General features: G+C 43.6%; 2 protein-coding genes across 2 annotated transcripts in view; one reads left to right on the top strand and one right to left on the bottom strand.

Annotated features, from left to right (window-relative positions):
• Positions 1 to 3017: 3017 nt before the first annotated feature.
• On the bottom strand, positions 3018 to 11204 carry VMAC (vimentin type intermediate filament associated coiled-coil protein). The gene is made up of 2 exons (XM_063916635.1): positions 10315 to 11204; positions 3018 to 5008 (listed from the first exon to the last, which is right to left on the bottom strand). Exons 1-2 carry the CDS (start codon positions 10482 to 10484, stop codon positions 4699 to 4701), a joined length of 480 nt encoding a protein of 159 aa, XP_063772705.1. The 5' UTR covers positions 10485 to 11204; the 3' UTR covers positions 3018 to 4698.
• CAPS (calcyphosine) overlaps positions 4943 to 26450 on the top strand; it is a 147447-nt gene continuing 125939 nt past the window's right edge. Inside the window, exons 1-2 of the mRNA XM_063916585.1 lie at positions 4943 to 5030; positions 7952 to 7997. The gene's annotated coding sequence lies outside the window, so the exon portion shown is untranslated. The remainder of the gene's footprint in view (positions 5031 to 7951; positions 7998 to 26450) is intronic.

Here is a 26450-nt window from a genome sequence, read left to right as displayed (position 1 = left end):
CTCACGAAGTCTCTGGCTTCCTGCTTGCCTCCATTCCCTACACCATGACACCGACCCTTTACTGTCTCTCAACATTTAAAAGTATAATCAGGACAAATAAGCCCAAACTAACCAAACTTCACCACAATTCACACTATCATGCTCACATTTAATAAAACCGTAACTAATTTTACAGTCCATTGATCTGGGCTGTTGGGAAGTATGCATCTTTAAGACTGGCCAAACACTCAGTCTATATCAGGCAACCAACCTGATCATGCAGAATGCCCAAACAACCATGATTGTGTGTGCAGTTATCTTCCAAATGTAATAAAAGGCATTACTGCCTTTGGATATATCAAACCACAGGGCCCTAGCGCCAAATGGCAAAATGTAAAGTTCAGCAGTTTTAGAGTGTGTCCATAATGAAAGATGATTTTGCTACCACACAACTGAGCACAGGGGTAAGATGGACTTACACAAGCATATAAAGTTGATAGATGACTTTATCCCACAAGACAAGCACAGTCATCTCCAGAAATACACTGATGATCTGATTTATTACAACAGTTCTAGCTCCAGCTACTGGATGGGCATCAACTGGATGGGCATAAAAAAGTTGATCCTGTTAAAATGCACCTTTTAAAAAACAAACAAGATGGGAGTATTTTTATGAAATATGTTCCATTGTTATTTTCCTACTATAGTGTATTAAGAAGACTCCTTGTTTCATTTATACCGCATGGCTCCTCCCACAAGGTTTAGTCTTGCTGGGGGGAAAAAGCCACAACCAAAAGTATTGGATGGTCATCTTTATTTGTTGGCCCTTTAGAAAAGCCTTTACATTAAACTAGTTTAAAGCTGTTCATGGAACTTTTATGGGGGATATCCAATTAGCCCCAGTAAAACATCGGGTGCAAAAAACTTATGTTTTTCACTATTTTTCCCAATGTTTCACCCATTTTTTTTAATTTTTTTTACAGGCAATGCTAATAGATCGCCTGTAAAAAAAATGCCCTTTCTCCCAAAAACACACAGGTTCAGTGAAACGTGTGTTTTTGGTAGAAACAGCCAAGTTTTTGCATTAAAACAGGGTTGTTTCTGGGGATTTGTTTTCTCCTGCCTGACACAGGTGATACAAAATCCCGATAACCACGGCGACCTGAGTGTTTCTTGCCCGTCACAGTAGCGGCAGGCTGGGACTGCAGGGAGGGCGCTGCGTCCCTGGGAGCTTAACCCCAGCAGGGAAGCCAGGGCAGCGCCACCACCCGAATCCCCCATCTTTCCCCGCCCCCGGTCACATGGAGAGTGGTCATGTGACCAAAGGGAGCCGGCTCTGCAGCACTGACTGGGAGCGGTCTGAACAAGCACCCGGTGCAGCATAAGGTAACCCCCAATAAGGTGCCACTTGTGCCGGCTTATCGGGGCTAATTAGATAGTGCCCGGCGGGACAATTAGCCCCGGTAAATTACTGGGGCTAATTGGATATCCCCCTTAGAGTAGGGCCACACATAGCGATCAAGCGGACCTGTTTGGCCGGAAGGAGACTGCACATGGGAACCTGTGTAGGTGCCCACACATCCTGCTGCCACCGGATCCAACCGCAGCATGCTGCGATTGGGCCGGATGACAGGACGGCGGGATTTCAATGTAAACAGATACATTTCAATGTATGTGTTCACACATACACGGCTGTGCCGCACTGTGTTCTATTGAAATCCTGTGTGTCACTGGCCGGATCCTGTTCTGCGGTATCCCACAGAACACGAACCGTATGCACACAAAACCACACTCCCAACCTAGCGTGTCCGGTTCAGCGGGACCCGTTTGGCCGCTATGTGTGGCCCTAGCCTTGGTGTCAAAAATTAAAACACAAAAAACGTAGACACGATCACAATGACTTAACTATATTTTGATCTTTTACAAACACAACAAAAACATCAGAAATTATAGTGATGCAAATATTTATTGTATGCTTTTAAATTCCAGATAGATACCAAAACACCACCCAGTAATTTTGATGTATGAACTGTAATTAAGATATAAAAGGAAAAAAAAAAACAAATCACAGTTTGTAAGCAGAGTTCCATATGCTATGGGAGATACAACAGTGGTCACTAAATTAACTATTGGAAAAAACAAACAAACCAAACACACATACAGTATCCTTATAAAGTTAGAAAACATAATGTGTATATAAAGCCAAAAGTTAATCGTTTTATATTGTAGATGTAAATAAAGAAAAAACTATTTTCTGTGGTAAAAGCTAGGTAATACACCCGCCATGTGCAGCAACATCATCACTACAGTACATTCAAGTGTGCATCTTTAGTTGGCCAACAGTGAATGTAATGCCTGGCAATATTGTGCTATATTGGAACCAAATACCACATATATAAAAACATAGTAAGCACACATCTTGCATACAGTATTCATATGTTGTATTGCTTTTATTATGTTGTAGAAATCAGCTAATGCATTTTTTACCCACACCCCAAATGGGAGAGATACTGTTGCATAGTTCCCATCATATTTGAAAGCAAATTAAGTATAAATAAATCAGTGCCCATGATCCATCCAAACCATGCCTGTTCCACCCAAGCCCCTCCTAAACATGCCTATGTCTACCAACATTTCCAACATAGCCACACCTACTTTCTGACAATGGAGGCAGCCCCTCCAAGCGCTACCATTTTATAGGATATACTATATAAACAGTATATATAGCTAGAATCTGACTGTCTGCTATTGGCCACAGGTCCCTCTTAGAAGATTTGATACATCTCCTCCTAACTGACATAAGTAGACGGGGCTTCTTTCTTATGCACAGATGAATCATGCCAAAGCATATAATGCTTTTTACCTTTACTAGACATCATACTGTATATTGTGAATCCTCTTTACAGGGCAGGGTGAAAAATCAGGACTATGCGGGGTAATTTTACTAAGATGGGAGTTCTATTTAAGATGAGATGTTGCCCATAGCAACCAATCAGATTCCAGTTATTATCTTCTAGAAGGTGCTAGATAAATGAGAAGTAGAATCTGATTGGTTGCTATGGGCAACATCCCATCTTAAATAGAACTCCCATCTTAGTAAATTTACCCATTTGTTTATGCTGTATTCACAAATAAAGAAAATAGTGTGCATATACATAGAATATGAATATTTTAAAGACAAATGGTGCAATAACTGTGGAAATTGGGGGCTTGCATACGGCACACCAAAAAGAGATAAATCATTTTCCACAATTGATTAAATAATACCTATAACAACTTGTTAATGGAACACTGATTAAGTTACCTGAGAGTAGGAATAGAACAGTGGTGAGGAACAGCAGTTGTCCCAGGGGCCACTAAGTCCTTGTGCAGAGTATTTTCCCTCTTTGGTACTCCTCCCTGTGATTCTAAAGCCATGAAATTATCACACAGTGTATATAGCAGACTAGCTGATGATCGGGTCTACTACGTTATGTCACCACGCTATGTATTCTCCCTCCAGGAGTGTTGTGGACCCCACAAGAGGGAGAATAGTTGTCAGTATGCCGGCTGTCGGGATCCCGGCGCCAGTATGCTGAGCGCCAGGATCCCGACAGCCGGGATATCAAATGCCTCCAGACTGAATCATAGGCTTTCCTTCTAAAAGAGAGGCATAAACACTTCATGCTAAGGCTCTGAGCTGATAATGTGATTGGCTTTCCTTTTTGGCAAAGCAACTGTACAGAACCCTTGTAGGGACCAAGAGCCAATTGTGGAGCCCCTGAAAGATATATCTTGTCTATCAGTGGTAAGGCCATCATTGTGCACATAGCAGGAGTGCTATAACAACCAATGTAATCCTAGCGGTGCAATGTATTATCTTTTCTCACCTTTAACAAATGTTTTGTTTTTACTATTTACAGTAAGTCTAAATGTAACTGAAATGCACTTCCAATAGTAGTACCTGAACCACAAGTAACTGCAAATAATCTGCAGAGTGTTTATGTCATAGGCTTATGGGTTTTGCATATAAAGTTAAATAGCAATAGTTTTTAGTATGAAAACCAATATAAGAAATTTTCCCATACAATTAACTAACACAACAAAACTTTCCTAAAAAGTCATATTTTGGAAAAGTGATGTTGGTTGTAAATCCCATTTCCTTTTTGAAGGATTTCCATTGGCAGAATTCCCTTGTAATATCAGCACCCAATTAGTCACAAATGTGTTATGACATATATGTACAACATATTATTATTTTCCTCTCTTGCAATAATGGTAATGGCTGTGAAGAGCTTGAGTATGTAATACCCCTTTCACGCCACACAAATATCCCAGTATATTGCTGGGTCGCGTTGCCAGTCTGAAACGTGGGTCGCCCCCAGGAAAGAGCCGTGTACAATTCCCGGGTGCGAACCGTGCTAACTGTGTGAAAGCGGTGTAAGAGAAACAAGGGTGGGAATAGGGGTTCCAGCAAAAAAAGTTCCAGTTAAAAAAAAAAAGTACAATGATGGTAACTGTGTAAAATGTACTAAAAATAAACTTTTAGAACATAACATGCCCATTAAAGATAATCAGATAGTGTTTTCCCAGTAATTGAAAATATGACACAAGATACCCAAGATAAGAATGTAAGGGAAACCCTACATTTAGTAACAATATGTACTTATAAAAATATACTAATACATATTTTTAGCATTAAAATATAGAGATAGTAAATGTAAATAACATGTGTTTTCTTTAGACAGTTGTCCCGAAAAGTGTCCTGTCTACATCTGAGTCTTCAAGGTCTCCATCACTTTGCGGGTAGTCTGGTATCTTCGGAAGGCCATTGTGTTGTTCCAGGGTAGATAAACGTGGAATTCCTTCAGCCTCTGCCATAAGTGAAACTAAAGCATCCAAAAGCGGACGGCTGTGACACATCTGGGCCAGGAGGCGACTGTGGTGCCGAAGGCGCTCCAACTCCCTGTCCTTATCCTTGATGGAAGCCACCAGTCTTTGCGTTTCCTCTTCCGATTGTGCCAACCTCTTCTGAAATTCAGCAATCTCCCTATAACAATGTTAACAAAAAGGTAATTCCCGGACTAATACGCAATTTGTTTTAGTAATGCTGGCCACATATCTATGTAAAAATCTTACCATACATTGACTAGATTGCTTGTGTATGTCAGGCTCAGGTATCAGGAAATGCTGAGAACTTTTGTCCCACTCATTCAAAAATGACTGCACATGTTCAGTTTAACCATCCACATATGTGGTCAACAGGGAAATATATCTGGTTGTTTGGCAAAATACATTCTTGGACACATTGGACCAGATGTGGTTGGAGTTGCTATCGATGCTACCTACATGGAGGCAGCAGTGATGGCACTACTACTGAACTTAGTTGCGTCCTAGGATGCAGTATCAGATCTGCGACACCATCAGCCGGCTGTGTAACCTGTGGGCCGCCGCAGCAACAACAAAGAGGCCAGGTAATCTCTGTCCTCAGACATAGATCCTGGCCTTATCCTATCCCGCATTGGCGGCAACAGGCCTCCGGTTTGAGAAACGGAGGCCATTGCCACCCCAATGGCTACTACTACAACGGGACATGAATCAGGCCCATTTTGTGTCTTTAAAGGTTTTCCTTCTTAAATGCAAAGTGTTTTGCTGGGATTTGTATGTTACAGGTAGAGAAATAAAGTTTTATTGAAAAGGCTGGACACTCATGATAGAGTACCAACTGTAATAGCATACTGTATTATAACAAAAGTGTATAGCTGATGAAGCTCAGATTAGTAGCAAAAAAGGGCAAAGAGAAACATATGGGGTCATATTGAATTAGCTGCCGGGTTCACAGTGCCAGCCTGACCCACTAAGCTGGGATTCATCTCCACGTGATTCTCTGAGCGTGTACTTTTCCTTGCAGCTTCAGGAATCAGGGGTTCATGTGCAAGGACAACCCATTAATTCCGCAGTTTACGCGGAAGCAGTGAGTTTATGCACAGTAATCCTACGTTCTAGGCACGGGGAAAAGGTACATCAGCTTTTTTAAAACAAACATTTTCTGACAACTAAAGCACCTGGATGGATATGTTTTAATGGAAATCACAGCAGCTTTAAGTTATGGCGGACAAACAACATTTAGGTGTGGCTTTTATAGACAGACATGTCACATGCAGGTACATTCTGGGGGCGAGAAAAAAAAACTTTAAAAAAAGGTGGTCTGCAAAAAAAAAGTGCAAATACTGTAGAACCTAGCATACAAGCCATATAAAAATTGCTGCATATGCAGTTATAATAGCCACAAAAAACAGCACCAGCTGACCCAAATGTTTGGTGCCACTGTTGGCACAGGAAAGGAGATGATGGTATACAGGTAAGTGAGGGAAGAAAAAGTACATGAGGCAAGAGGGCTTCGTAAAAATGTACAATTTATAAGGGAGGGGCGGACAGGTGACACACAGAGGAGAAACAGTATGTGAGTGTGAGTAGTGTTTGTTATGAGAGCTGTAAGCCTTTAATAAAGGGGAGGGTTTTGAGAGCCCATTTGAAGCTTTGGAGAGAGGTTGAGAGTCTGAGAAGGAGAAAGTTTCAGTGGTGGGTACCAGTGCAGGTGAAGTCTTGGAGTCAGGAGTGGAAGGATGTAATCAGTTGGGAAGAGAAGTGTTAGTCTGTTGGAGAATGTAGTTGGTGGGCAGGAGTGGGAAGGGAGATGCGGCTGGGGTGTGAGTTTTGGCTTAGGGCTTTATTGTGTCTGAGTGTGCAGAATGTCTGCCCCAGAACTTTGACGTACGTAATGTCAACATTGAATGTTAATGTTTACAATGTAGACACTAATATAATGTCGACATTGAAAATATGTGGACACGATTTCAGGGCTAGGTTAGGTTTAGGGGTGGATGCAAGTGTTTGTAAAATCATATTGTTGACGTGCCGTCTGTTTACAATCACAATGTTGACATACCAGCAATGTTAACATTATGTTTGTGTTGACATTCTAAATGTCATCTTAATGCCACACCTAGGAGAACATGTGTGAAGAGAGGTCATGCCTGATGGGTGTACTATGGTATGCCGGCGACCAGCATACCGGCGCCGGAATCCCGACCGCCGGCATACCGACACCGTGGAGGGCGTAAATGAGCCCCTTGCGGGCACGGTGGTGTGCTTCGTGCGCCATGCTATTTATTCTCCCTCCAGGGGGGTCGTGGAACCCCAAGAGGGAGATAAAGTGTCAGTATGCCGGCTGTCGGGATTCCGGCGCCGGTATACTGTGCACCGGGATCCCGACAGCCGGCAAACTGAAGACCACCCATGCCTGATGCTTAGAGTGAAGGTCTGTCAAGGCAGCCATTGGTTGCTAGCAGAGTCCAGCTGCTGACTAGTGGCTATGTAGTTACTGTATCCAGGTGTCACTCGGGTGGCCTCAGTGTAAGGAAGTGCAGCACTAGAGATGGGACTGTTGTCATATTCATGGAAAATATGAATAAAGCTGTAACGTCCATTCTTTACCATCTAAACTGTGTAGTGTTTTATTTACATACATGAGGATTGTGTATGGATAAAGCATGTTACACCTTACATGTGCAGGTGGAGTATCCATTATCCAAAATTCAAAATCACACATTTTTTGTTCCCCTACTGAGATAATGACACACACACACACACACACACACACACAATATAATTTTATCTATCTATATAATATTTCTGTATATACACATTATATATATATATTTATCTCAGTAGGGGACCCAAATATGTGGGATTTTTAATTTTGGATAATGAATACTCAACCTGTACTTGTATTTAAAAGTTGTTTCTTCAGTCGGAACCAAACTTTTGTTTCATTTAGTTTACTGAGGTCACCGTCAAACAATTACATAAACACAATGGCCATCACTCAGAGTCAGTTGTACATGTAATTTGAGCCTTTTTATTGTCCTCTCAAATAGCAATTTCCTTTACTGGGCACACAAGTCTTTTCACAATCTTGTTTTTTTTTTAGGTCTCAAGTCTAAGCTTTGTCTTGCTACAACTAGAGGGTGGAACAGGTGAGAGTAAATGCCACGGCAATGGACATCAAGTCACTACAAAAGTACAGTTAGGGCCCATTATGGGCATGTAGTCTCAAATTAAGACAAACATGGCTCCGGAAGAGTCGCAAATGCAGCCTCCTGACATGGTCTGAGCTGCATCAGCTCAGACCCTGGTGTAAGTGTTATAGATGACTGAAAAGCTGACAATTATGACTGCGTCTGATTGGCAGCACCTGTGAAAACCTATCAATTTATTCCACATGTTCTCAAACTCAGTCCTCAGGACCCCACACAGTGCATGTTTATCAGGTCTCCTTAGAGAATTACTAGTGAAATAATTAGCTTCACCTGTGGATCTTTTAAAATGGATCAAAGAGTAATGACTGCACCTGTGCACCTGCTAGGTGACCTGGAAAACGTTAACTGTGGGTATCCTGTCTCTAGGTTGACAAAACTTATGTCGACAGTGTCTAGGTCGACCACTATTGGTCATTAACTAGGTCGACAGGGTTTCTAGATTGTCAGAGTCCGAGGTTGACATGAGTTTTTCACTTTTTTTTCTGTTTTTGAACTTTTTCATACTTTATGATCCACGTGGACTATGATTGGAAATGGTAACCAGTGCCGAGCACAGCAGTAGCGGAGTGAGTCACCTGGCCCGAAGCATGCAAGGCGACTCTGTGCACTAATTGGGGTTCCCGGTCACTGTACGGCGAAAACGACACAATTTAAAAAAAAACTCATGTCACCCTTTTGACCTGTCAACCTAGACCATGTTGACCTAGAGACCCTGTCGACCTACTTACTGTCGACCAATAGTGGTCAACCTAGAGACACTCTCAACCTAAGTGTGGTCGACCTTCAATACCACACCCGAACTGTGTGGGGTCCTGAGGACTGAGTTTGAGAACCACTGATTTATTCAAATGCATGAAACAGAGCTAAATACTTTATATCAGTGTTTTTCAACTACTGTGCCCTGAGCAGTCTCCAGGTGTGCCGCCATAGAAGCAGAGCCAGGCCCATCAGTCTTTTCCCGCTACTGAGGCCCTGGAACGATCAATACTGGTGGGTTTAGTGGTTGCAGAGCCAGGTCTAATTTTGGACCTGGGCAGTGTTGGGCTCCTCTGGCGTTCTTAGATGTGGCTTAGACGCTACCTATGAAGAAGCTGCGTTATGACCTCCTAGGACACGCAACTGCACCATGCATCACCATTATATTTGAGTGTGCCTTGGCAATATTTAAATCTTGTTCAGTGTAACGCGAGATGTAAAAAGTTGAAAATCTCTGCTTTATATAGTCAAAACCAGAGTTTTGACTGTATAACTATAAAGTATATGAAAAACACAAAGAATATATTAGAAATATCTTCTTTGTATTATTCTAATCATTTTTGTAGTCAAAACACTGAAGTCTCACAAGTGAGACACTGTCTATCGTTTTTGCATACCTTTGATCAAAACGCACCAAATTTCCATGCTGCACCTGTGTATAATGCCCGCATGTATATACTGCTGCATATGTGTATAATGCCCACATGTACTGTATATACTGCTGCACCTGTGTATAATGCCCACATGTATATACTGCTGCATATGTGTATAATGCCCACATGTACTGTATATACTGCTGCACCTGTGTATAATGCCCACATGTATATACTGCTGCACCTGTGTATAATGCCCACATGCACCCTTTGGTTCATATATTGTGTGCTAAGCCGGGTACACACTAGCCGATGTGTGTACCCGGCAATATTGGCAGCGGCGGGGACCTGGCGGGTGCCGGCATCGGCAAGTGCATACATACTTGCCGATGGCTCCGGGGAGGGAGCGACGGCGGGGGACTCTATGGGGGGGAGCGGGGCCCTCATTAACGAGGTCCTCCCTCGTCTGAACTGTTTAGGTGACGGAGGAGGTCGTTAAAGAGGTGTGGGAGTGCACATCGTTAACGATGTTGAGCGCATACACTAGAAGTGATAGTAAAAGATATAGCTCAGAATGGCCCTTCCGAGCGATATCTTTTACTTTCTCGTCTAGTGTGTTTAGGGCTTAAATCTGGCTCTGGTACTAGCCAGTGCCTCCTGGGCCATTTACCTCAATGCATGTCCCTACCTGCCTCCAGTTGCAGTTCACTCTTGGGGAGTCACAGCTTGAGTTTTGCAGATGCGATCGACTGACCGTGTTGCAGAGATGCGACTTTTTTGAAAGAAAAAAATAATTTGCATTCGCAGTTACGTTTCAGACTGATGCTTAGTAAGGCCCAATGTAGTGAAAGTTGCTACCGCCATATAGAGTGTACAATGTTACATGTTAGGATGATGCAACTGACCTGTTTTTGGCATCTGCAATATCCCTTATAGAAGCTCGGTATTGCTCGTCCTTACGAATGAGACTTTCAGCTTGTTCCCTCACTGTACCTTCCAGCTCTGCCACTCTGTGGTGTAGTGCTGCCAAGTGAGCATTCGCTTCTTTAATCTGAACAGTGCTTAAAGCAGACATGTCTGTAGTATTGAGAGCACTGTGCTGTACCTGCTTAGTTTGTCTTCAGACTGGATCTGTCAAAGCTCCACTATACTTTTAGGTGTGATGCCCACTTCTGTGCCAGGATGTTTCCAATAATGCATCATGTGAACAGTTTTTTAGGCCACAGAATGAGGCCAATGAAACCAAAAGGAGCAGATCTGACTCAGGAGTACATGTCACACATCATAGAGTAAATTATCTTGGGCTCTAAAATTACATACTCTGACGCTTGAGGTCTGCCTGAAGTCACAGTGTGCATCTCACACTTATCTGCCTCATCCAAGGTTAACCAACGAGCAAGACAGGCAATTTAGGTAACCACATACCCAGTCCAAGTCTCCTTACACCTTGTTTATTAGAAGATTAAGAAAAGTCTGCGTGGGCAAGAGACAAATTAAATCTAGGTTCAATCCTATCCAGCCATTGCACACATCAATCCATTAGAGTGCAAGCTCCGCAGTTCAGAAGTCTGGGTTAAGTGAAAATCCACAACTGAGTACTCAATCCCTCGAAAATGAGGACAGCACAAGCACTCTGCCAAAGCAGCTGGCTGACCAAAAGCTATGGGTACAATCTGTCAGTGTACCGGAAACCTAGTAGCCAATTACTAATGTAAATATTCAGAAAACTTAATATTTAACTTTAAGCAGCTGTCGATGCAGGAAGCTTCCTGTGCAAGGACTGGGAGGTGATTGGGGAACAGTAAGGGGCAGGCATAGGCTGCTCATTGGCTGCACTGATGCTGAGGCTGCTTGTAATAAGCTGGAGAGAATAGAGCTGGGGAATGCTTAACTGTTCATTGTCCGTGCTTCAGCCAGCAGTGACTGCCAGCTCAACATCATCAGCTAAACACGCAGGCACTGTGCTGCTCATTGTAACCTGTGGAAGGCATTGCAGCTGAGATATTGCAATACTAAAAGAATGGCATTACTATTTTCATTCTTAGATTTTTCCTATATGTTTTTTAAAAGCAATCTGTAAAACAGGTGCAACAAGGTTTTGTTTTTTTTGTTTTTTAATAAAACCCTTTGTGTAAATCCACCCACACCACCAAATTGTGTTGGAGGATCATCTGCTGTGTGCAAATATGCTCAAGTTGCAGGAGGCGTCTTTATAGTAATAGATGCCGTCTGCCAGGTTCTGCAGTGCCGAATTTCCCACTAGGCACGTGCCTATGGGTGGCACCTGCTGGGGGAGGCACAGCAGTCCCCTCTCCCCCCCACCACCCCAAACCAGAGGAGCAGCAGAGCAGTCCTCCCCCCTGCTCGTGACAGTTCTAAGTGCAGCGGGGCTAGCAGGGTGGGCCGTCACCCCGCCAGCGCTATTTCCGCTGCCCGCACTCCTCCGCTGCTCACCCCCTACCCACCTGCTTCCCGCTGGTCGCACCCCCTCTTCCCCCAGCAGCTACCCACTTGTCGTTGGAAGAGCTGGGAGCCAAGTGACAGGAGCCAGCGCAGATGGTGGTGAGTGACACAAACACTCAAACGCTCTCTGCCACTCTCACCTGGTGCAATGTGTATAAGGGGCCACCTGGCACAATGTGTATAAGAGGCTCGACCTGGTGTAGTGTGTATAAGGGGACTCAACCTGGTGTAACATGTGTAAGAGGCTCTACCTGGCGCAATGTGTATATGGCAGTGGTTCTCAAACTGTGTGCCGTGGCACCCTCAGGTACCCCGGGACACTTGCAGGGTGCCTCAGGTTGGTGACAGAGGACCTACGGCGCGCACTGTTCCTGTTTTCAGTGAGGAGGGGGTGGGGCAACAAAGGAAATGTTTGCCCTGGGCTACAAGGTCTACAACCGGCCCTGCCCCTTCCTCCGCATCAGTGGAGCGGCACAGCAGCCCCCCCCCCCCCCCCCCCCTCCCATATTTGTAGAGCGGCACGGCATTTCCTCCTCCACAGAGGGGAGTGGAATGACAGTCGTACCCCCCCACACACACACTTTACCTGCATCAGAACAGTGGCACAGCAATCTCCGCCTCCCCCCATCTGAGCAGTGGCGCCACATTGCATTCCACCCTCCCACTGACGCATCAGAGCAGCTAGCCTTTTGGCCCCCTGCACTGTGAGCGATAGCACAAGACACGTTGTGCACATGCACAGAACCGGTCCTGCACACGCACAACCTGCCATCGGAGTAGTACACAATCAGTTAGCTGTGTGTACTGCTTTGAATCAGGCCCTAAGGTAGTTTCATTGTGCATCATTGTATCACAATAGGAAAAGCATGCAATTGATATCCCTTAACACAAAACTAAAATAAAAGGGAGGCAGTAATATAGTGTAGTCTGTTTTAGTCCAGCAAGATAAACCATCAATTTTCCATCTGCTCTTCTAATATTTAGGTTATTTTTAAGTATTTCAAATATCTGTATTTTGTGTATTTGCAATCCCTACAGCGCAATTTGGAGAATCTATGACACAAAAGATAAATCATGGAAACCCTAATTAAGGTAAGTAGTTGGAAAATTGATTAATCTTGCTGGTCTAAAACATATTACACTATATTGTTTCCTCCTCTCTCCTGTATTTTGGTAAAAGCAGAGCGTTATCATTTGCACAGAATGAAGGGCTTTTTGGAGACCTCTACAGTCCCTCTTGGCTGTTTGAAAGGAAAGGGTAATGTCATCAAAATAAAGAATTGTATCTCTTAAATTGGGTTGACGCCGGTCAGGCCTATTAAAATAAGAAGTAAGCTTACCTTGTAATACTAAATTGCAATAAACACAGAAAGGAATGCATTAAAAAATGTAATAAAATTATAATACTGTGCAGAATTTGTTTGAATGGGTCTTCTCGGGATATGGTACACAACAAAAGCCTGACGCCGGAATCCCCACCCACTGAATCCCAAACGTATCCACAGCGGTCCTGGTAAGTACTACGCCGGGGATGGGGGAGTTAGGTTTAATCCACTCCCCGGGGAATTAAGGTTAGGTTACTGGGGTGGGTTAGGCTACGGGAGGGGGGGTTATGTTTAGGCACCGCCGGGGGGGGGGGGGGGGAATACGAACTATTAGGGTGCGGGAAGCAGGGGTAGAGTTAGGCACCTAAAAGGGAGGGTTCGGTTAGAGTAGGGTATGGAGAGGGATTGATGACTTTACCAACCCCTGTTGGGATTTAAACTGTTGGGATGCTGCTGTCGGTCTCCTGACCGCCAGCACCCCGACAGCTGGCATTTCATACACAACCCAGTTTTCTCTGGGTGCTCTGTTCTCCTTTTACTGTCCAACAACATACTAAGTTAATTTTCTAAACAATAAAGGACCCCAGCTTGTGTGTGATAGATAATTTGGTAATAATGCTGTTTTTCATGTTTTTAATGCAACAATTTAAAAAAACAAAATCACTTATCTACACAATCGATTGGTAAAATATTGTCTGGGTAGCTTAGCAATATATTCTGCTGCCTCCACAATACGGATATGAAGTTGTAAGGATTAACTGGGCCAATTTCTTGGAATAAGCACATGCATGACACAGCTACCCAGTTTGCGTATGCTCAGTGACACTAAAAGTTTCCAGTTTGCGCCACTTCCTGCTGTAAACGTGGCTTTGAATCAAGAGTGGTGCCACGATGATGCAAACTTAGCACTGTAATAACTGTTTTATATTAGTGCTATCTTATATTTTAAAGGATGCTTAATTCTTTGAGTAAAGCTTTCTTTAATAGGGGAAAGGTTTTTCAAAATTTCTAAACTTTTTTTTTTATTAAAACCCCCCCCAAAACAAATAGTTTTTACCTTAATTGAGGAAAAATACCAAATCTAGCAAGCTGAATCACGCATGAGCACATCTGCAAGGACCATAACTGGCTACACTCCTGGAATGTCCAGTATACTTCCATATTTCAGTGGGAGCAATGCTTATTTATGCTTTTCACAACTAATTAGATTCTTATAGCCCTGGCCGTGCTAAATCTCATTGAAGGTTCCTGGCAAGTTTTTTTTAAGTTATGGGGATATGAATTTTATTAACGCCATGACAAGTAGCAATAAAAAAATCTCACATATTGCCTTGAATGGACTATTCATGATACATAGTTTGATACCATGGAGCACCTAAAAAACTGCTGTGAACTCGATGGCACAGTCATTAGCTGGTTCAAATATGTTCTTACCAACAGGTCACTGAGAGTGTCTTCTTGAGTATACTCATCGTTACCAGTGCCACTGCCATGTGTTGTTCCACAGGGTTCTTACCCTGTCTCCCATGTTTTTTTGCAGTATAAATGCTAAAATTGAAATAATCAGATGTTATGTGTACCTGCCTTTTGCTACAAGTACTGAAAGCACAATACAAATCCTAAATGTCTGTCTAGCTGAGATCCAGAAGTGAATGAGTGCCCAGTGATGGCGTTGAGCCCCAAAAAAAGTGGGTCCCAGGGACCCCTCACTTTTAAAAATTGGGGTCCTACCTGTCCTTTTTTGGGTCCCATCGGAATGAATATTCTTATTAATCTTATTAATTATTCAAATATAAAAACAAGGACTTGATGTGGACACTACTGAAGTGAAGGGGTGACAATGCTTCTGGGCTGTGTAGTATACATGACACTTGCACCAAAGCTGTAACTAGACATTTTAGTGCCCCCCTGGTGTGGCTTTGTGGGGAAGGGGTGTGGCCACCAATTCGCATTACATCACACACATTGCTCCAGGTAGAGCACTTATACATAGTGATCGTGGGTGTCAGCGAGGGAAGGGGGTGCTCACAGTCATCACGTATGTCAGTAGGGGTGCCAAGGGGAGGAGTGACAATGACCAACATAGTCAGGGCTGGATTAAGGCTAGTGGGGGTCCCAGGAAACAAAGGTGTGGGGGCCCGCACCAATAAAACTGACTGTGCACACTGTTGCTATCATTAGGGAGAGGGTGAGAGATTAAGAAGGTATCAGGGAGAGAAAGAGACAGAGAGGTACAAGCGAGAGAGGGAGAGAGATAAAGGGTGTCAGAGAGGGAGAGAGAGACTGAGATAGAGAAGGGGGGAGCAAGAGAGAGGGAGAGAGTCAGGAAGACAAAGAGATGGAGGGGGTGCGAGCAGGAGAGAGTCAGGGAGGGAGACAGACAGAGCAAGAAGGGGGAACAAGAGAGAAAGGAAAAGAGGAAGAGAGAGAGAGAGAGAGGGTGTCAGTGAGGGGGTGAGAGAGAGAGGGAGAGTCAGGAAGTGAGGGGGAGCGGCACCAAGCGGGGGAAGGAGGGGGCGAGACAGAGTGTCAGTGAAGGGGGAGAGATATGAATAAAGCTGGATAAACAGTACCTGTTGGGCTAGAGCAACAGCAGGTCACTGATATGTGCAGGCACTTCACAATGTTAGGCGCCGCCCCATTCCCATGCACCCACGATTTGCGGCATTATATCCACGAGTGGGCGGGGCTTACTGTAGGGACAGAGACAGTCTCCATCTCAAAGACAAACTCCCTCCTGTTCTGCTGGGACTCAGAGCCGGCCAGGGTACAGGGGGGCCAGACCGGGGTCAGTGTTTTCTGGTGTGTAGGGGCCCCTGGACAACAGCCCTGTCTGCCTTTCCTATAATCCAGCTCTACATTTAGTCCTCCTCCAGCTCTGATGCTGCAGCGATGGCCACTGACAGGGTCAGTCGTCTGAGCCCATTGTGACACATGTAGGCGCCTGCTCACCTCTAAAAAAACCACCCCCCAGCACATACACAGCAACCAGCTCTCACTTCTCCCCCCGCACAGCACACACACAGTCACCTCCCCCCATCCCCGCAGCACAGAGTCACCGGCGCTCACACAGAGGCACATACACGCACCTGCCAGCTGTTGGATCCCCCTTAAAAGCAGCCACAGCAGACACGCACCGTCTTCCGCAGCCTCCCTGGGAGTCTAACACACTGTTCCAGGGAGCCGCGCCATCATGCCGGGACCCTGTGAAGCCGCTGCACATAACCAGGAGAAGAGCGGTAAGGCGCCACCTGCTCTATTTAAAGGTATAGGATCACTCGGATAGCTGCTGCGGAGCGCGTCCCCAGGGACCCTCCCATTTTAGATAAGTGAGTCCCCGGACCTCAAAAGTAGGTAAAATAAGCGCTATAGCGCATTTTTGCGATCACTGAGTGCCTATTAGCTGTGACTCAATCCAGATTAAACAGAGGTTGTTATGTTAGGAGCTCACCGCCAAAGGACTAGACTACAGTTTAGCCAACCAACTGGATTTATGCTTGGGGTTCAGAATTGCAAAACACTGATCATGTGCAATATCTTGGCATTGTCCTCGATGGTGGCTTGACACTTAAACATCAGGTATTAGCCATGATCAAAATCCTGTTTTTTGTCATCTGAGGAACATAGCCAGAAACAAGCACTTAATTCCCTCAGGAGATCTGCCAAAAGTCATATATGCATTTGTATCATCACGTCTAGACTACTGCAATGCCCTCTACCTTGGTCTTCCAGCAAAATACAACACTTCCAGCTTGTACAAAATGCAGCTGCCAGGTTAACTAACTCGCTCTGTTCCTGCCGAATAACACCCATTCTCTACTCGACCACGGCTGAAGTCTTCTTGGCGCAGGAACGCCCATAGAGGCTACTGGGACCAGTAGCCAATGGTGGGCAGTTTAGCAGCGATCTTGTAGGGTGGTTGCATCATGCTAGTTACGGCTCTGCTCTCCCGGCTGCTCTGATGCAGAGGGGGCTGACTGCTGTGCCACCCCCAGCAAGTGGTGCCCCTGGGCACGTGCTTAGTGGGAATTCCACCACTGTTCAAACCCTACGTTACTGGAGTTCAAGATACCTGAAGCAGCTTCTGATTTCTTAGTGCCCTGCTTTCTTAGGGGGTCATTCCGAGTTGATCAAACGCTAGATATTTTTGCAGCGCTGCGATCAGGTCAAAACTCAGCAAAATTGCGCATGCGTATGCACCATCGCGTTGTACGAGAACAAAGAGGATCGGTGCTTGGCGATGGATTTAATGAAGAATCCATTTGCACAGCCGATCGCAAGGTGATTGACAGGAAGAGGGCGTTTATGGGTGTCAACTGACCGTTTTCTGGGAGTGTTTGGAAAAATGCAGGCGTGTCCAAGCGTTTGCAGGGCGGGTGTCTGACGTAAATTCCTGGCCCAAAAAGACTGAAGTGATCGCAGCGGCTGAGTAAGTCCAGAGCTACTTAGAAACTGCAAAAAACTTTTTTGTACTGCTCGGCTGCACAAGCGTTCGCACACTTGCAAAGCGAAAATACCCTCCCCCTGTGGGCGGCGACTATCTGATCGCTGTGCTGCAAAAAATAGCTAGCGAGCGATCAACTCAAACTCTAGATGGAAGACGATTAGCAGTACCTAGAATCTCCCTTAATTCATTTGGGGGTCCAGCTTGTAGCTTTTCGGCCCTGGCTCTATGGAACTCATCCTCACACAGTTTGATTGACTTCCACTTTAGAATCCTTCAAAGATGTCTATTTAGCCATACCGTTACCTCCCAGTCACCGTCAAAGAATGTCCCTTACATTTCTGTTACTGTGCATCTAAATTTAGTCTACGACTCTGTACAAGTAAATTCAGGAAGCATGGGCGGTACGACTCAGATGCATGCATGGACAGAAAACATTGCTGCACTTAGAAACAGGCCAATATTATCAAATTATGATGTGTAATTCATGTATTCCAAAGGGTTCTCTGTCTATTTTACCCTGTTTCTTCCGTAACAATAAAAATAGCTAATAAAATGTTTGTTTCTCTGTACTATTTTTATTGTCATTGGGTGAAGTCTTGGCTTAAGGTAAACAAAAGGAAACTAATAAATAAATATTAAGCCTCATACTGGGGAATTGAAGGGAAGTGCATATTCATCCTAAATGTAGGGATGCTATTGAAAATTGTTACTTTAACCAGAAAGTAATAACAGCAAATTATATTTACCGATAATTTAATTTCTTCAAGATACTTCATGGCAGCCATTACTCTGGGATTGCATCCCATCCACCTAGTTCTAGACAGGAAGTTTTTTCACACTTCAGGGGCCGCCCACTTAGGGTATATAGAGCTACTCCTCCTCTTCCTCCTTTCAGTGTCTCCTCACATTCGGTTCCTGTGAAAAAAACCACACTAAAAAATCTTATAGGCTGCCATGAAGTATCTTGAAGAAATGAAATTAATCGGTAAATAAAATTTGCTGTTTTCTTCTGCACTGCTTCATGGCAGCCATTACTCTGGGATATAACAAAGCATAATATAGGGAGGGTAACAAATAGTCCAGCAAACAGAAATTCATGCGTAATTACCCAATTTTATTCATTCATCGCAATGCCCCTTCAAGGACATCACTGTCAAAGTGGGCGCCAGCCAAATCCAGAGCATAGTGACTATAGAAAGTTTGAACAGACGGCCAGTTGGCTACTGTACATGTCTTTCGTTGATACCAAAGCGTCCTTAACCCAGGAAATTGCAACACTGGTTGAGTGTGCCTTCAGATTTTATGACTAATTTATTCATACACAAAAATAATTAGCTCCTTGATCCACCTGGCAAAAGGTTGCTTCATGGGTGCTCCACCTTTCTTTATGCCTACATGTAAAACAAATACTTTGTTTTCCAAAAGTTTTTAACTCCTATCCAAATAGACAAAACATGCTTGTCATAAATTCAGCATATGCAACCTTTCTTTCTTCTCACTTTTAGGTTTAATGAAACGCTGACACCATCTTTGGTAAAGAGGCTGTATTTGTTCTTTGAACATCCTTATCTGCAATAATTAAGATATGGGCAGAAAGGCACATAACACTTGTAATTCACTGACCCTTCTGACTAAAGTTCAGTATCAGATTCAGATCCCATAGAGCTAGGACCGATTTAACTTGAGGCCATATTCCTTTTCATAGCTTGACAGAAACCTTTGACATAATTGTCTTCAGACCGTTTCCTATCCAGCAACATGCTCAAGGCTGCTATCTGTATCTTAATGGTTGATACAGTCAGACCCTTCTCAACCCATCATATAGAAACTGTAATATTTGGGGTGTTTCAACTCTCACGATATAAAATTCCGATTCGGCCCATGAGATAAAAGGTATTCCAGATCCTATAATAAATTAGAGGATAACTTCTTTCTTGCTTGAAACTGAATAACTTGTTCAGACAATTATTTTTCTTAATAAATTCATTCAGTTTCCATATCATCAAATAAAAATGTTCAAGTTTAGATAGAATATTGGACCCGGGTATAATAGACCTGGTGTGAGTGGTAGCATCCATAGACTCTCTGCTGCCATACTCACCATTGTTGGTAACCACACTCTCCTTGACCGGTAAGGAAGAATGATCACTTCTATTTGCTTTTATCTGTTTGTTTGTTTTTTTGTTTTGTTTTTAATGACACAAGCAATAGTAGGAATAAAGGAGGGAACATATATTCCAGGGTGAAATTCCATGTTAGGGAGAACATGTCTAATCCACTTGTTCACAGCAGGTGGTACCTAGAAAAGAAGAGGTTTTTTTTGTTTTGTTTTTTTTGGGGGGGGGGGGGGTTAGTGTCCATTAGATCCACCTGCGATCATCCAAACCTTATTACAATCTCTTGAAATATCTTTGCGTCCACCTCCTATTCTCCTGGCAACACCTCATGTCTGCTGAGAAAGTCTGCAACAAAGTTGTCTTTCCCTGGTACATACAGAGCTTACAGAGACCCGAGAAGACACTCTGCCCAGTCTAAAGATTCTTGTCACTTCTAACAGCATTCGACTCTTGGTGCCACCTCGTTGATTTAAACACGGAACCACTGCCACGTTGTCTGAGAATACTTTTAGACAGCTTCATGCGTTCCAAATAGCCCTTATTTCTCGCTGGTTTGAAGTACTCATCTTCTCCTGACAAGTCCAGAAACCTTGACAACCTTATTGCAATAGACGCACTACCAAACCTGTTGCACTTGCATCGATTGTAAATACCAAGCAGTGGTGTTCTGCCAAGGAAGTTCTAGAATTAGATCCGGACCTGTTTATCAAGATAAAGTCTCTTGTAGCCTGACATAGCTTTAACTGGTAATTCAGGAAGGTTCCTTTTAGGCTGTACTTCAGCAAGTTCTGTTGTAACTTTCTCATCCTCCATCTTGCTCAAAGGATATGTCTATGTTTGAGGATATTATTCCCAGCAAACGTAGTCCAGTATGTAATGTCACATGCCTGTACCAGTGTGGCCAGTTCTTGAATCTTTCCACATCTCTTGTTACAGAGGGACTACTTACTGTAGTATCCACTTGTACCTCCAAGAACTGTATTTGTCTAAATGGATTTAACTGAATTCTCTCCCAGTTTATTATCCTTCTGTAATACTGAGGGATCTGTAGAGTTCTGTATACAGCATCATTCATTGTTTATTTTGACTTTTCAGCAACATAGTAAGTTGTTCAGATACTGTCAAACTTCTATTCCTTTTGTTCTTCTAAGCATTAAGTGACCCAAAGGAGCTTTGTAAATGTTCTTGGGGATGTTGTCAATTTTAAAGGGAAGACGTGAACTGAAGATGTTTTGCCTTGGATGCAGAATCTGAGATATTTTTGATATTCCCTGCATATCAGAACATGAGAATAGTCATCTTTCAGATGTATTGATACTATAGAATGCTCCTCTTGATAAATTACTTGATGGGTAATATCCACCCCATCATAAATGATCCCAAGTATATATAATTTTTATTGCGCACAAAGTGACTTGCACCACATTCATAGCAAAAAATAGTAAAGGGAATTGGTACTTTAATTTTAGATTTGACATCCTCAGTAAAAACGTCTTAAAACGGTCAAAATAGATTTCAGTGTTTCCATAGGAAACCCTATCTTCACCAAGCTGTCTTGAGATCCAGATTAGTTCTGAACCCCCTGTATACTTTCCTAAAAGAAATATACAAGAGTAAAAACTTTAATTTATCTTGGATGACCTGACAAAATCTCCACAGCCTTTGAGCTAACTTCTGTCTACTGTCATAGCACCGTGACTTTCAAATTCACAACTGTAACCTCAGTGTCATGCCTTCAGCATTTGCTTTGTGTAGATCTGATTACCTTTACTACAGAAAGTTGTATTATTGCCCCATCTAGTGGTCAGTCCCATCAATTAATTTGACCCTCATAGCCTCTTGTAGCCAGTCTTGCAATGCATTCTGGGATGAAGAAGCTGGGATCAGCCTTTCTACTTCCCTCATGGTCCCAGACAGTCATGCTTTACATGGGTCCAACTCTCATATAGCATTCGATGGTGAGTTTGTATATTAAATGTCTCATCTCAACCTGTTTAGCCAGTGAGTAATGTTAGCTGCACTGTAGTTTATACTTGCACATGTAATCACATGTTTGCACAGCCCATGTTATATGTACTTGTGTATATCCATTTTGCTTTTCACATGCATATCATAATTGCATATTCTTGTTTCATTAACAGTTTTACCTCATTATCACATATCATCATATCGTATTGTACATCAAATCAACGCATCATATCTGTGATCCCTTTACTGAATAATAAAACACCGTTCTACAAACACCTCTTCTGAACAGATTATTGAAAAGTAAAGGTGGTTATACTGTAGGCTTCAAATTTGCCAGAAAGGGCTTAGTGAGAGGCTGAACAGTAAAACATCGAATGCTACAAGCAGATGGACTCTCTTACACTGACTCCGTCAGTAAATCATTGCCTGTCAGCAGTGGGGACATATACTGACTTACAGAGCCGTTACACTGCCAGCCACAGCTATCTGCATATGACAGCCACACAGTTTCTATACAGTCTACCAACTATGGCAGCTCAGCAATAGGAGTACCGCCATTTGACTACACAGAAACCTGTACAAGTCAGTGCAGCCACGCTTATAAGGCAACACAACAGTCTCTTCACAGTCAAGCAGCTTCATAACAGTTCAAAGATACTGACTCCTCAGAGATCTGCGACACAGTCTGAACAGTTACTTGCAGACAGCATTACAGCAGTCTCTACACAATCAAACATCTCTACCAGATCACCATGTCACAGAAAACGATATCCTCATACAAAACAAGGTCCCAAGTCTCTGGTTCCTCCAAATCCTTGTCTGTCAGTAATGCAGCCATCATGGCACGTGCAAAAGCGGAAGCCGCAAAAGTAAGGGCTAACTTTGCCGAGCAGGAGATGCAATTAAAAATCGAGAGCAAACGCTTAGAAGCAATCAGCGAGAAGCTCGCTGCAGAGAAGGAGGCAGCGGCTGCCATAGCTGAAGCAGAAATCTTGGAGACTGCAGAACTCCCTGATATAAGAAGAACCAATGTACTTGACACAGAGAATGGATCTCAGGATTCACTACAACGCACATCAGAATACGTACGTCAAGTCTCAAAAAGGAGTAGCAACTAGTGATGAGCGAGGTTCGGTTTTACTCGGTTTTACTCGGTTTTACTCGGTTCTCAAAACGGCATCTTATTGGCTATCCAAAACACGTGACATCCGTGAGCCAATAAGATGCCGTTTTGAGAACCGAGTAAAACCGAGTAAAACCGAACCCGCTCATCACTAGTAGCAACCCTCCATCTTTACAAGGTACGCATTCAGACTTCATGCAAACAAATCAAGTACACTCTACAGCGCCACCACCAGTGGACCACAGACCACACATTTGCAAGCAAGAGAATCCTAGACACTGTGAACCTATGAGGGACAACTCTTCCCCACCTCAGATGTCTGAATCTGCAAACTCCAAGAAAGACACAGCCTACTTCACACAGAAGCGGTGTGATACCAACCGTCGGGAACCAGACAACACTAACAGGTATGACTACACACCATATACCTACCGTGTTAATGTACCGACATCTCCAAGAGCCAATCAGGACACATTAGACTTTGCTAAATTTCTCACCCGCCGTGAATTAGTCACGATTAGTATTTCAAAGTTCAATGATCGCCCTGAGAACTTCAGAGCCTGGCAGTCCTCTTTTCAAAATGCTATCAGAGGAATAGACCTTTCACATAGTGAAGAGATAGACCTCTTAATTAAATGGCTTGGGAATGAATCTGCAGAACATGCTAGAAGGATAAGAGTGATTAACATTAACCACCCTGAGAATGGACTTAGAATGATCTGGGATAGACTTAATGAGTGCTATGGCTCACCAGAGATAATAGAGAGTGCTCTGTTCAAAAGAATAGACGATTTCCCCAGGTTACCCAACAAAGGCTATCAGAGACTCAGAGAACTAAGTGACTTACTAAAAGAACTTCAAGTAGCTAAATGTGAGGGAGATTTACCAGGACTTGCCTTCCTTGACACAGCCAGAGGCGTTAACCCTATAGTGCAGAAACTACCGTATAATCTGCAGGAACAATGGATCAACCATGGCTCCAAATATAAGCGGCAGAACAAAGTGCAATTTCCACCATTCTCAGTTTTCGTGGACTTTGTACACCAGCAAGCTATGACCAGGAATGATCCTAGTTTTGCCTTTACCTTGACAAATACTGCACCTATGGTACCTAACCCCCGCAAAACATCAGTTGCAGTTCACAAGACTAATGTGCATTATTCAGATTCTTTCCGCAGGTCTACCAGCTTTAATCGCCAAGAGACCACAGACAAAGATCCAGCCAAGCAATGTCCTCTGCATCACAAACCGCATCCTCTCCTGAAATGCAGAACCTTCAGAGAAAAGTCCCTGGAGAACCGCAAAGCCTTCTTAAAGGAGAATAGGATCTGCTACAAGTGCTGTTCCTCCACATCACACCTCGCCAAGGACTGCAAGGTTAGTGCTAACTGCACAGAATGCCACAGCACAGACCACAATACCGCTCTACACCCTGGTCCTCCCCCATGGGCTTTGCAACACAGTTATACCGATACAGAGCATGGCGGGGAGCACAGTGTAGAACAAAAAGACACTGTTGCAGTCACACCAGAAATAACTTCACAATGTACCGAAGTCTGCAAAGATGCCATTAGCGGTAGATCCTGCTCCAAAATATGTTTAGTCAAAGTTTACCCCAAAGGCCATCCAGACAAAGCCGTTAAACTTTATGCAATCCTAGATGACCAAAGTAACAGGTCTCTAGCCAGATCAATCTTCTTTGAGACCTTTAATGTTAAAGGACCCAGCACTCCTTACTCCTTAAGATCCTGCGCAGGGAGTTTTGAGACAACAGGAAGGAGAGCAACTGGCTATCAAATTGAGTCCTTGGATGGGAAGACATGTCTCTCTTTACCAACTATCACAGAGTGTGACGAGATTCCAGACAATAGGAGTGAGATTCCTACACCAGATGTAGCTAAACACCATACACATTTGAAACGCATAGCACATCTGATACCAGAACTGGATCCACATGCCCAAATAAATCTACTCATTGGGAGGGATATCCTACAAGTCCACAAAGCCAGAAGTCAGATTAATGGTCCACATAACGCACCTTACGCTCAAAGACTGGATCTGGGATGGGTAATAATAGGAGAAGTATGTCTTGGAGATGTGCATAAACCAGATTCTGTCAACAGCATGCTTACCTGTACTTTAGAAAATGGACGCCCTTCTCTATTCCAGCCATGTCATAACCATTTCCTCATAAAGGAATTACCACACTGTACCTTCATAGACTCAACTAGTGACAACCATATCTGTGACAACTATCAAGATCATCTGGGACACGCAGTCTTCCAGAGAACAAAGAAGGATGACCAGGTGGCAATGTCCATAGAGGACAAACTATTCTTGGAAATAATGGAGAAAGGACTAGTCAAGGATGATGCCAACAGCTGGGTTGCTCCTCTACCCTTTAGAACACCCAGACAACGCCTTCCTAATGACAGAGAACAAGTACTCAAACGCTTCTCTTCACTTAAACACAACTTTCACAGGAAACCAGAGATGAAAGATCATTTCTTCTCCTTTATGGCTAAAATATTTGAGAATGGTCACGCCGAGATAGCTCCCATTCTTAAAGACACAGAAGAATGCTGGTACCTGCCAATGTTCGGAGTATATCACCCGAAGAAACCAGGTCAGATAAGAGTGGTGTTCGATTCCAGTGCCCAGTTTGAAGGTGTTTCTTTAAATGACGTACTCCTGACAGGACCAGACCTTAACAACAAACTCCTAGGAGTACTCATCCGTTTCCGAAAAGACTCTATTGCCTTCACAGCTGACATTCAACAAATGTTTCATTGCTTTCTTGTGAGAGAAAAAGACAGGAATTTCCTAAGATTCTTCTGGTTCAGAGACAATGACCCCTCAAAAGACATCACGGAGTATCGCATGAAGGTACACATCTTTGGTAACAGCCCTTCACCTGCAGTTGCCATCTATGGACTCAGACGTTCAGCTCAAGAGGGTGAGCTAGAGTATGGTTCTGATGTTAGACAACTTGTAGATAAAGACTTCTACGTGGATGACTGCCTAAAATCTATGCCAACAGCCGAGACAGCAATCAGCCTCCTCAAAAGAGCTCAGGAAATGCTTGCTTGTTCAAACCTGAGGCTTCACAAAATAGCTTCCAACAGCAAAGTAGTGATGGAAGCCTTCCCTTCCCAAGATCATACCAGCGATTTAAGAGACTTGGATTTAGGAACCGATTCCCCACCAGCTCAACGTAGCCTTGGACTCTTGTGGGACTTAAAATCTGACACCTTTACCTTCCAAGTAAACAGCGAAGAAAGACCCTTCACTCGCAGAGGTGTTCTCTCTACTCTAAACAGCTTGTACGACCCCTTAGGATTTGCAGCTCCTGTCACTATCCAAGGTAAAGCTTTGCTCAGAGACCTAACCTGTGAGTCAATTGACTGGGATGCCCCACTGCCTCCCCATAAAAGAAACTTGTGGCAAGAGTGGAAAGATTCTCTATCTACCTTAACCAACCTCCGCATTACACGTCCATATGCCCCCGTGCCTTCTACAGCAGTACAAAACCAGAAACTATGTGTATTCTCTGATGCCTCAACCCAAGCAATTGCTGCAGTTGCATATCTTAAGACCA

The sequence above is a fragment of the Pseudophryne corroboree genome, chromosome 1, assembly GCF_028390025.1.
Source record: "Pseudophryne corroboree isolate aPseCor3 chromosome 1, aPseCor3.hap2, whole genome shotgun sequence".
Classification (NCBI taxonomy): Eukaryota; Metazoa; Chordata; class Amphibia; order Anura; family Myobatrachidae; genus Pseudophryne; species Pseudophryne corroboree.
The sequence above is the reverse complement of the archived record's forward strand: the minus strand, read 5'-3'. Positions and strand labels throughout refer to the sequence as shown.

Coding starts and splice junctions, on each gene's coding strand:
- VMAC (XM_063916635.1), bottom strand. CDS start 10,484: ATGTCTGCTTTAAGCACTGTTCAGATTAAAGAAGCGAATGCTCACTTG. Junction 5,009..10,314: donor ATTGCAGATGCCAAAAACAG/GTCAGTTGCATC, acceptor ACATTGTTATAG/GGAGATTGCTGAATTTCAGA.